At 43.7% G+C, this 12,497-nt stretch overlaps 1 protein-coding gene across 3 annotated transcripts in view; it reads left to right on the top strand.

Moving 5' to 3' along the window:
* The window catches only part of POLR3A (RNA polymerase III subunit A), an 82,435-nt gene that overhangs the window by 38,286 nt on the left and 31,652 nt on the right, over positions 1–12,497 (top strand). For all 3 annotated transcript variants that reach the window (XM_053307541.1, XM_053307542.1, XM_053307543.1), the window contains exons 17-21: positions 1,356–1,467; positions 4,259–4,377; positions 5,647–5,784; positions 7,316–7,486; positions 7,831–7,944. In XM_053307541.1, the coding sequence (XP_053163516.1) occupies positions 1,356–1,467; positions 4,259–4,377; positions 5,647–5,784; positions 7,316–7,486; positions 7,831–7,944 (654 nt within the window). The remainder of the gene's footprint in view (positions 1–1,355; positions 1,468–4,258; positions 4,378–5,646; positions 5,785–7,315; positions 7,487–7,830; positions 7,945–12,497) is intronic.

The raw sequence follows: 12,497 nt of genomic DNA, 5'->3' as shown, positions 1-12,497 counted from the left end.
TCTATTTGCCACCTCGTTGCTGCCCAGTTGCCTCATCTCCCTTCATCAGCGGAAGTGCCCGTGTGTGTCAGTGCAAGCATGACGTGTGTGCACACGTGCCGACGTGCATAGGCATGTCGTGTACTTCCTCTGATGTAGGATCTGATGAGGCAATGGGGCAGCAGGGAGGTATGCTACTGCCCCGATGGACCCTTTACAAACAGAGCGCCAGCAGAGGGAGAGAAGTGCACCCTCCCTTGCCCTTAAAGTCAACCCTCCGCCGCCTTCAAACTTCCCTCGCCTGGTTTCATGCACATCCCTAGTAGTAGTAATACCTATTATTTATAGGTTATTACCCTGCTGTTGTACTGAGCTAATTAGAGGCATGTCTGTGTCACTGGCTGGAATTTTGTTTATCAGATACAATGGGTTTTTTTAGGGGTTCTTTCATTCTTCCTATGGGACTGTAGTGTGTGTCCCCTCTTCTGCTCTATTTACAGGAGACCATAGTGACCAACTCAAACAAAGCACATAAAACTTTTCTTGTCCTTCTCTTCTGACCCCCTTTGCTATTTGGAATTTTAGTATTAATTTCACATTGATTGATTGCCTCTTGAGGTATGTTTGGGATCCTTCAAAGACAGGAACCCATTGAGAGGGAAACAAAGCACCAATCCCTTATTTAGAGGGTGGAATCAACTAGAATTGTCATCTGCTCAAGCGTTGTTGAAATACTTGGGAGTTGCATACAAACCCGTTGACTTTGGCAGGGGAGGGACGCGAGGAGGGGGGAGCCTTTGGGTAATGGCAGTTGCCACTACCTGAAGGAACATCTGTCTGAGCAGGCTCAAGGCTGTGTCAGGAAGACAACCAAAAGTAGAGATCAACCTAATTTAAAAATCAGGAAGACAACCAGATGATGAAGTGATTCCCCTTCCTTTGTAGGCCAGTAAGGGACTTAGGATGTCCCACGGGCTATTGCCATACTGGGGTTGTCTCCTGAAATACCAGTGGGGTCCATGATAGAGAAAACCCACACAGCAAGCATTATGCATTGTGATACAATTGTTATTTTAACTGGCAACATTTGTGAATAGACCTTACATCACAATGCATGCTGTCTGATGTACACGCTTACCCCAGCTTGGGCACTTATGGTGCCTCAGGACTCAGGAAACAGCAGTAGATATGGGGCACATTCAAGTCCCCAATTATTATGATATTGATCATGTTTAAAAGAGCATTTATAGATTTATCCCAGGAATATTTACCATTTCAACAACATTTCCTTGGCAATTAGAATTTGTTAGCTTTGAATTAAAGCTTTTATCCAGATACATAAAGTGATTAGGTTTTAATTGTAAATCTCCACCTAGGCTCTGATCCTGAAAGAGCTGTCTGTGATTAGAGACCATGCTGGCAGTGCCTGTCTCAGAGAACTGGATAAGAGTAACAGCCCCCTCATCATGGCTCTTTGTGGTTCAAAAGGTAAGATGATTAGCACCTTAGAAAACAAATTATTGTCATCAAATGATTCTTCTGTCTTTGACAAATACAATATAACTGACCAAAACAGTGCTGTTAAGTGTATAGTTGCGGGGGGACCACCAAAAAAACCCCAAAACCCTTGGAGCAGCAATGACAAAATTAAATGCAATGCCTGCTGTATGTTTTTTAATGTGTATTTGGTTCTTTTAAACTTGCATGTGAAGTGTCCTGCATAATCAGCATGGTGTTTAAATCAATTCACCTCACTTGTTCCTGCAGTGTTAGCATGCCAGGAATTAGTTGTTTTGATAAAGGCCATGTGGCATGCTAACACTGAACAGTATAGCAGCCGAGAGCCCAGGTTAAAAAAAGATGCTAGCGGCATGGAACATGGCACAGGTCAATTTTTGGGTTGTGTTTGGTTTTGTTTTTTTTACACACTCTACATCATGTTTGTCAGGCCTAGGCCATATATATTCCTTGTGCCAGCGGTGTGTGTAACTGCTCTGCCTTCTACATAATTTAGAGAACAAACAACCCTGTCTTTTTATGTTGTTTTGAGTACTGATATTTGCTGTCCATACAGCCCTAAGTATCAAGCTCTGATCCAGTGGACCTCTGTGTTAAAAATGGAATGGGCATTTTGGCTATTTTTACCTGTACAGTATTGCAGCTTGTGTCTTAAGCTTTAGATAAACTGACTTGTTAAGAGCCAGCTCTTGCCATATGAGGGCAGATTCAGATGAAATATTTATCATTTACTGGTAGATTTTAATGATGTGGTAATTAAGGATGTGCACGAATTGATTATTTAAATTTGATTTGTGCCTGAATCGAATCACCTCTGATTAGTTTGGTGCCCGAATCTGTCCCCCCAAATCACCCCAGATTTGATTTGGATTTGGATTGATTTGGACCACTTATAAAGGTCCTGGGGCACCAAATTTGGGTGGTGGGTAGGCACCTCATGGTAGGCACCTACCACCCAAATTTCAAGGCAGTGGGGCACTTGGTTGATTTTAATGATTTTGTTTAGTTTTTACTCATTTTGTATATTCCCGCCATAGGAAATAATGGGAATTTGAATTTGCCCTATCCTAACCCTAAAATGAATCCCCAGCTTTCATTTAAAAAAGAAGACACAGCTAAGCTCTAGCCCTTGTAGAACTGGAGTTATGGAGCAAAATGTGTGGTCACTATTTTTCAAGTGTTTGGATTCTTTGGTGTATAATAACATTTTCTCATAATGAATCCCTATGAGGATTTATTGCACACCTTCATTTTTTCTGTTCATGTTGACTGTCATTAGACAGTGCCAATTGTCAACTGCCATGTGCCAACTACACACACACACACCCTCACCTGTAAGGCAGTGGGAGTGGGGTACTGGGTTTATTTTTTAGTAATATTGAAATGTTTAGATTCTTTGGTGTCTAATACTTTTTCCTCTGCCTTCATTTCTTCTGTTCATTTTGAACCCACTGCTTTGCGGGTGGGGAATTAGTGGCATCCCACGTGCCAACTACCCCACAAGCCACTGAGGAGAGCTGGTCTTGTGGTAACAAGCATGACTAGTCCCCTTAGCTAAGCAGGGTCTGCCCTGGTTGCATATGAAAGGGAGACTTGATGTGTGAGCACTGTAAGATATTCCCCTCAGGGGATGGAGCTGCTCTGGGAAGAGCAGAAGGTTCCAAGTTCCTTCCCTGGCTTCTTCAAGATAGGGCTGAGAGATTCCTGCCTGCAACCTTGGAGAAGTCGCTGCCAGTCTGTGAAGACAATACTGAGCTAGATAGATAAATAGTCTGACTCAGTTGGTATATGGCAGCTTCCTATGTTGTTCCTGTGTTGTACTCAGTTTATATTTTAGGATTTTTTGCGGTATTTAGAATCCTTGGTGTGTAATGAATCCTCATAGGGATTAATTATGAGGAAAGGTTATTAGACACCAAAGAGTCTAAACCAGGCTGGCTCAACTTAGGCCTCCGAGCTGTTTTTGGACTCCCATAATCCCCAACCACAGTGGCCAATAGCCAGGGATTATGGGAGTTGTAGGCCAACATCTTCAGCAGGGCCGAAGTTGAGCAGCCCTGGTTTAAACACACTTTAAAAAAATCCTAGAACATAAACTGAGTAGTACCCCACTGCCTTGTGGATGGGAGGGGGGTATAGTTGACACATGGCAGTTAATAGTCAGCACTGTCCAAAGATAGTCAAAATGAAGAGAAGAAATGAAGGTGTGTAATGAATCCTCATAGGGATTCATTGAGGGAAAGTTATTATACACCAAAGAATCCAAGCACTTGAAAAATAGTGACCACACATTTTGTTCCATAACTCCATTTCTGCAAAGGCTAGAGTTTAGCTTTTTTTTCTGGGGGAATTAATAGGAGGAATCTGAATCTTGAATCGAATAGAATCTGGTGTGATTTAACCTGAATCTAGCCAGTGGACCACAGGGGTGATGTGTTCTGTTTCCAAATCACCCAAATCAGCTAGATTCGGGTGCAAATCGATTTGTACTCGAATCGATTTGCACATCCCTAGTGGTTATGCCATTGTGGTGATCTTACCACATTTTTTGGACTTGGTAATAATGGGGTCTAAAAGCACAAATGCATAAACACTGCAAGTCCAGTTTCATTCATGAATTGACAGTTTATATTTTGAGAGTTTGCAAGCACAAGTGAGAGAGAGAGAGAGAGAGAGAGTGTGTGTGTGTGTGATCTTAACATGCTGTTTTTGAGACATGAAAAGTTGTTGCTTACCTTTTTGCTCTTCTCTCTTCCTGTAGGCTCCTTTATTAATATATCCCAGATGATTGCCTGTGTAGGACAGCAGGCAATCAGTGGGTCACGTGTGCCTGATGGCTTTGAAAACCGGTCCCTGCCTCATTTTGAGAAGCATTCCAAGGTGAATAACATTGCATTGAAATTGGAATTAGGCATATTTTATGAAACAGGGACACATAGTTGAATCCAAAATAAGATGGAATGTCTGGTGCACTGTCTAAGTGCACTTGACTAAGACTGAGAAGTTCAAATCTTGCCTCTGCTATGAGCTTACTAAGGTGAGCCAAGTTGTGCAGAATTTGGGAGCCTTCATAGTAGTTCTGCGGGGCAACCTGTTCAATTTTTTCTCTCTTCTCTTTGCATCCTTCCCCACCAATAGCTGACAGGCAGCAAATGCAATGTATCCTCTTTACATTTTGCCCAATCCAACCAATTGTATAGTCTTTCTTTCCTTGGAAATGTAGAGGATTGTAGGGATGTACACAAACCACGGTTCAAGCACATTTTGGGAGTGGGGCCTGGGAGCTTTAAGAGAGAGGAGGCCAGATCCTTACCTGCTCTCTGTTGCCCCATGCAGCTTCCTGCTGGGCAGCACACATCCCAAGAAGCCCTGTGTGGTGTCAGCACAGCGTGGACACCATCTGTACGGCATCAGCATGGTGTGGATGCCATGTGCGTGCTGACGCTGCGCAGGGCTTCTTGGGATGCACACTGCCCCAGCAGGAAGCTGCATGGGGCAGTGGGGAGCAGGTAAGGACCTAGTCTCTTCTTTCTTAATGCTCCTGGCCCCACTCCCGAAACCGCGGTTCGTGCACATCCCTAGAGGACTGTGGCTTCTGGTACTGTACAAGGTATTGGGATACTCTGGATCCTCCCAAGTAGAGACAGCTGTTGTGGGATAAGGGTGAAAGGAAAAGATGCAGCACATAAATGTTGTAGGAATGCAGAAGAACAGATGGATGAACCTGAGGCCACAGGATCTGTAAAAGAATAGCAGTTGCATTGGATTGTTGCTGCCTAACTGTTCTTCAGCAGGAAATCTTCTTGATAATGCAAGTTGTTTTACTATGAGACACTTCATTTTGTACAAAAACCGGCCGTTGCTCCTGTCATTGCTGCTACTTTTAGGATATGTGCTCAGACATCTTGCCTTCTATAGACGATTGTTTTGCATGCTAAAGTTATGAAGTGCTTCTTGAACAGGCCTGCTCAACTTTGGGCCCCCAGCTGCTTTAGGACTACAAGCTGAGCAGCCCTGTTCTAGAAACATTCATAAGACAAAGCCACTGGGACAAAAATATCCAGCCATATATGCAACTAAATGTGTTTAGGTCAAATGCAGGGTACATAATCTAGTGCCATGTATTTCAGAAGTCTTTTTCTCTTGTAGCTTCCGGCAGCTAAAGGTTTTGTTGCCAATAGTTTCTATTCTGGCTTGACACCGACGGAGTTTTTCTTCCACACAATGGCTGGTCGTGAAGGTCTAGTTGATACAGCTGTAAAAACAGCTGAAACGGGATACATGCAGGTAACTGGGTACATTTGCCTATGGGAAAGGACAACCTTAGTGTAACAAACAGTCATGATCCATTATTGTTCATTAAATTAGTTTAAAAGTTCACTTGCCCTGTTGGTTTCAGTCAAGAAAATAATTGTAACATTCTCTTCCTAGCCACTGGCCTTAGTCTACCTGTTTTCAATTCTGAGAGTAAATAAATAAAATGAAAGAACCCTATGTCTCTTGACCCATGTTATGCTGAAGGAACAGTCTGTGGATCTTTCCCTTTTATCTTAATAGTACTTTTAGTCAAGAGGGCAGCCTTACAGATAGATAAACATGTATTTATACCCGCTTGACCATCTTCACCTTTGTTAAACATGTGTGGCCAGAAGAAAAGATAATGCACATTCTCCTTCCATCTTATTCTGCCTGGATTCAGTTCTTTCTTGTCACAGCCAACCAGGCAAGTGGCTGTTTATGAGCTTGCCTGAGAGTCTGTTGGACAAGAGGACTCTGGTATCTTCACCTGCAAATCATGTGAGAAAGGGTCCAAGAACAATATGTGTTTCAGCTGAAGTTTTTCCCTCAGCCATCCCATTTTGGAAGCTGACTGCTTCTTCTTAATTCCTTCTAGAGGTGGTCACTATTGTAAATATTGAATGTGACACACTTTTCAAAGGAGTAATTCAAAAATTTCATGAGACCTTGTTTTGGATACTCGTAACACTAGATTTATCCAAGCAGCATGTCATGATTGTTCCCTGATGGCTTTCAATCTGCAGTATCACTCAGGAGTTTGGAATGTTGACTTGAGAGACTTGAATAGAGGGGAACCTTTGCAATTATAGTTCAATGGACTAGACTGGAGTGTTTCCCATTTTATTTTATTATTCTGCAGACCAAATGCATTACATTATTTCCAGACCTCTGTTGAGTTCCACATTGCAGTTGCACAACTCAAAACATTTTCTTGTATATCTCTCCTGTTGTAGGTATTAATGAAATCACTTGAAGATTCCATGTCTGTCAGTTAATACATGAATTGGCCATCATCTATGTTCTATATGCTTTTGTAAACTATATTAATGGATATTGTGATGGTTTCTGTATCTGCTGTGACCATTGATGTACAACAGTCTTCTTCCATAATAACTATTGCCCTTGATAGTGGAGGAATGCTATGGGCATAAGATGTTGTTGTTCCAGTAGAGCAAGTCCATATATTTTAAGGATAAAGAGGATTTAGTGTTTCACAATAAGCAAAACAAAGCTGATCCTTTCCAAGAAATATATAGCTCAAAGAACAGCCAGTTAGAGCTTACTATCCTTCAGTCTGAGCCCCTTTCTCCCATCTTCTTCCTTGATAGTTAACTTCCAACTGACTCTACAGCACACATCTGTTGAACTCCTCCAGTCAATCCAAGTACCTGACAACAGCTGCCATCCTGAACTCACTAAACCTCACAGACCAAGCAACATATAAATACATAAATGATTCTTAACCAGTCAGTTCTTCACAGATGTGTCCTACAGTGGTTATTTTCTTCTTTTTACTCAGAGACGATTAGTGAAATCACTTGAAGATCTTTGCTCACAGTATGATTTGACTGTCAGGAGTTCTACTGGTGACATTATACAGTTCATTTATGGTGGGGATGGTTTGGATCCTGCGGCCATGGAAGGGAAAGATGAACCTCTGGAGTTCAAGCGTGTCCTGGACAACATCAGAGTAAGTATGAGTGTCAAAATTTGTTAGAAATTTGAATAATCTTTAAAGCTTGAAGAAAATTCTGCACTTGGATTTTAAAGGCCAGTTCTTCCAGTCATTCTTGCAATATCTGGAGATATCTCTTCTGTAGAAATGATCTCAGCAATATTGCAAGATTGTTAAGGACAAGAGAGAACTTTGAATGTCTATATAACAATTGGCTTATTGTTTTGAATAGAATTTGTAAAACAAGTGTGACCTTCATTGACTTTGAAAGAATACTGAACTGTCTGAAGGAAATCTGAATTCTAAATATAAAATGTACTTGTAACCTAAAATACTTGTATATTACTTTGTTGCTTAAGGCAGTGTATCCTAGCCGAAGTGAGCCAGCTCTTAGTAAAAATGAATTGGTGTTAACTGCTGAATCCATCATGAAGAAGAATGAATTCCTTTGTTGCCAAGACAGCTTTCTACAGGTGATGAATTTGTTTCTGTATTTTCACATGATTATTAGTTGTTGTTTTTTAAAAGGCACATAGTCTGTAATCCTCCTGATTTCTACTTTAATTGAACCATATCAGTAATTCAACAGGCAGAGTTTTGAGTCTAGAGTTAAAACATATAGGGGAAAATTTGAGGACACTTGCTGAGAATTTTTTGACAATTTGGAACTGATAAGGTTCAGGACACTCTTGCTTTGGTGTTTTTGCATTGAATGTACAGCTGATGTGTGATAGTAGACGTCTGCTTCAAAAAGGAAACTAAGTTCTAAGGATATTGTGCTTAGTTGATGTTTGGGGTTTTTAATCCATTTTTCGTGTATTTTTTTAAAGGCGTTAACAGAAACAGGTTATGAAAAGTATAATGAGGTAATTGTAGCATGTGTATGAATGCACTACGTAGACCATTTTAATGGCTGTGGTAGTACTACTACTGGAACTGGAACTACTTTGTAGGACTCTAATCCCTACCTTCATTGGTGCCAACATTCAATTTGTGCAGTGGAAGAAAAGTGCAAGCCCTTCCTCTCCACTACGCAGATAACATTTTATGTGAGCTGGACATGCCATCCCAAGGCCCAACTCTCTTTCCCTCTCCCTTTCCAGAATACAGTCTCTGCATCTGAGATAGCTTCTCTCTTGCTCAAAAAACAGGACTCCAGCTTCCCAGACCAGCCCTATCTCTTCAGCAAACAAAAAAAGGCTGTGTTTAATATCCCTCCTCCTTTCCACCCTCCCTTCCATTGATCCCTGTAACAAGGATTCCCAGCTGCTGTTGACTACAAATCCCATAATCCCCAGCCAAAGGCCCTTGCAGTTGAGGATGTTAGGAGCTGTAGTCAACAACATCTGGGAATCCCTGCTACAGGGAACACAGCTCCCTTCCCTAGTTAGGGAATAATATTTGTTTTCTTCATTCGTGTGGAGACATAGAATCAGCTGCTGGCCATGAGGCTTGTCCCCCACTGCTGGCTACAAGTAGGGAGCAAGATGCAAAGGCACCATCATCTAGGTAATGTGGTTGCTTTGACCTTCCACCACTCCCCTTCTCGGCTGGTCTAGGAGAGCACCTACAGACTCTGGCCTCACTACTTTACCCATTCTTGGTTGGGAGGCTAGAATACAGCAGCACTCTCTAGGTACAACATCAGAGGTTGTCAACCATGAGCTTAGAGCTTCCTTAGTGCATGCTGGAAGACTTTATCGAAAGCATCATGGGGCAAATAAGTCAGCTGGATTCATCTGACCGTCCTCTGTCCAATGGTACAGTTTAGGATTGGTACTGAGATGCAAGGCATCCCCTGTGGGGATCCAAGCTCTGCCATCTATATGATTTAGGTGTGGTAGAGAGAATAGGCTAGTGCTGCTTCTTCCTTCACCAATTGAGCACCACTCCAGTGAATTTGTGACTTGGGCTAAGATAATCGGCAGCCACCAACTTAATTCTGCAGACATTCTGCTTTGCATTTGGCATTTCCCTGCTGCTGAAATAGGACATCTCATGTGTTATACTTCCCTATTGCTCCAGAGGAAGGACTAGGCAAATTAATTTAGAAAGCTTAAATAGCCCTGGGTTAACCCCACCCTGTTCTGATAGTCCTGTATATGCTCCAGAGAGAGCGTTTTTCCCCTCTCTCCCAAAAGCCTTCTCTTCATAGCTACTGCTTTTAGTTCCTTTTCAATTCCTTTATTTTTCCAGGATTCTCTCCTCCCGATTACCAAAAAAAGAGTGAGCCCTTTTTTTCTTCTCTGCATTCCTTTCTATCCTGCTCCTCCTCCTTACCTCTTCCCTGGAGCCAGCAGTTAGGATGCAAATTGGTCCTCTGATCCGGAATGTCTTCATTCCTAGAAGCAATCAAAAGCCTGCAAGTTTTCCTCCACTGAGGTCCCCCAACAGCGTGCCGAGTGCTATGAGGCCATCATCACCTGCCTTCCTAGCTACCATGGATATTTAGGATTTTGAGGGAAGGGCCATCAGGCCTCCCACCACCAGGCTGCAAGTTCTGTCACGCCCAGGGAGGTAGGAAACGCAAAACCCTCCCCAGCCAGTCCGGGACAGAAGGAAGTGGTGTGCTTCCCAACATGAGTGCCGCAGGATCAGAAATCCCTCTCCTGATAGCACCCTCACTCCCAGCTCATACCAGGCCTTCATGGCTGGTCCCGGAGTTGTCAGCCCCATCTGGAATCTTGGACGCTCACCATGAGGGAAATGCGGGCCACGGTGGCAAGAAGGAAGGGTAACGTTAGGCCCAGCCATCTGAGTTAGGCTACAGAGGCCAAAACAACCAAGCCCAGAAAAGGTGCGAAAGTGGAGTGGGCCGACTGGACAGTGCGGGGCCGGGACCATGGACACCTTTGGACTGTGAGTCCCAATAGGATTTCTAAGGGCATAACAGACCAGCCCCAATGAACACCCCTCCCCAACCGGTGGGCCTTACTGGGCACGCCCCCCACCTTGGGGTGATTTTAATACAGTACTCCCAGCATGGCAGACCTGGTTTTTAAAAACCTGCTCGATAGGTCTTTCCAACAATCCAAGCCATCAAAGAGGGCAAGACATAAATGGCACAGGAAAGACCCATCATCCTCGTCCTCGGAAAGCCAGACTTGCAGATTTTTTTAAAAAAGTAAAGTTAAAGGGAAAGATTCTGATGCCTTGGACCCTGAGATGTTCTATGAGCACCTTCGTGAACATTCTGGGTGCTGAGGATAGACTGAAAGGCTTGTATTGGTAGTGCCTGTCCGTATATTTGAAGTGGAAGAATGGCCGGCTATAGATGAATTGGAATGTGGAGATAGGCCTTTGTCAGGTCTATGGAGGTGAGGTGATCTAGGTGGTGGAGGGATTCCACAATTGATCTCAGGGTCTCCGTCTTGAATTTTTTGTGTCTGACGAATTCGTTGAGCAACTTGAGATCCAGGAGTGTTCTGAGAGAGCCATCCTTTTTCATCACAGTGAACAGAACGGAATAAACCCCTTTGCCCTGCTGTTGAAGAGGCACAGGCTCTACCACCCCTATATTTTCCAGATGCTGTATGGTGGTAGAACCTGTGCCTCTTCAACAGCAGGGCAAAGGGGTTTATTCCATTCTGTTTACTGTGCTGAAAAAGGATGGCTCTATTATGTACCCACGCTGAATGGTCTAAAGGGACCCACTTGTAGCTGGTGGAGGGTTCCCAAGCATGAAAGTATTTTGTTAAACGACCACCCACCAGGAGTGGCCAGGAGTAAGGATTACTGTCCATCTGTTTTAGTCCTGTGAAGAGCTGATGTCATTGTCTGGCAGGCTTGTCATTGGGTCTAAACCTGTTCCAAAAGGGACGTTGTATTCTGATGTCCCTTTCCCTGGGTCTGAAAGGGGCCCTGAAGGGATGAAAGGACTAAAAGGGCTATTTATTCTGCCTACAGAAGACCCTGTGTGTTGTAGGAAGGGCTTTTTTCATATCCTTGGTTTCGAAAACTAGGTCATTTAATGCCTCATCGCCAAACAGCTTGGAACCTATGAAAGGGACAGCCGTCAAGGCGGAGCAAGAGGTGTCATCTACCTGCCAATTATTTCAACCATATGGTTTGCCTGGCCACTACAGTAGAAATGGTGGACCTGGCTGCAAAGCATACTGAGTCCATAGTGGTGTCAGCCATAATGGCCGGTGCCTTTTGGATCTTTAATAACATTTGTTTTTGGCGTATTGGGTTCTCTGGTGGGTTTTGAATTGAATCATCAACCCAAAACAACCAATGCCAGCCTCTGGGAATGGGGAGCCCACTGCCTCTCAGAATTCAGGCCAGGGGAAATTGTCTTCACAGGAAAAGGACCACAGCATCAATTAGTTGGAGCTGAGGGCCATCTGCCTTGAATTGATGGCTTTTCAACACCTGTTGGGAGACAAACATGTCCTAGTCCGCACGGACAACATCACGGCGAAAGCCCATATCAGTCACCAAGGAGGGACCAGGTCATTCTCACTACACCAAGAAATAACACTTCTCCTCCAATGGGCACATCATGTGTGCAGAATTCTAAACACCAAAGCAGATTGGCTGAGCCGGTCAGAAATTCACCCAGCATAATGGAGCTTCAACCATCAGGTATTCAGTCTACTCACAGCGCACTTTGGATGCCCACAGATTGACCTTTTAACAGCACCGAACAATGCTAAGCTTCCAAGATTCTTTGCCTGCTTCCTGTGTCAGGGAGCAGAAGCGGTAGATGTTCTGTCAACACTATGGCCTCAGAAGTTGTTGTATACCTTTCCTCCTGTGCCTCTGATCAGCAGATTCCTTCACAAGGTCCAACTGTATCAGGCAGAGGTCACCCGAGTGGCTCCAGACTGGCCATGGAGACACTGGTTTCCAGAGATCCTCCATCTTGCCATAACGTGCTTGTGGTTCCTGTCAGTCCGAACAAACCTCCCATAGCAAGGCCCCATCATTCACCACTATCCAGCCTGGTTCAACCACAATCTGGCTGCCTGGAGACAGAAAGAAACCTCTTGAAACAGTATGGCTACTCCAACAAGGTCTTGGA

Source organism: Hemicordylus capensis, chromosome 3, assembly GCF_027244095.1.
Source record: "Hemicordylus capensis ecotype Gifberg chromosome 3, rHemCap1.1.pri, whole genome shotgun sequence".
NCBI classification, from domain to species: domain Eukaryota; kingdom Metazoa; phylum Chordata; class Lepidosauria; order Squamata; family Cordylidae; genus Hemicordylus; species Hemicordylus capensis.
This window is presented reverse-complemented; position numbering and strand designations above follow the sequence as displayed.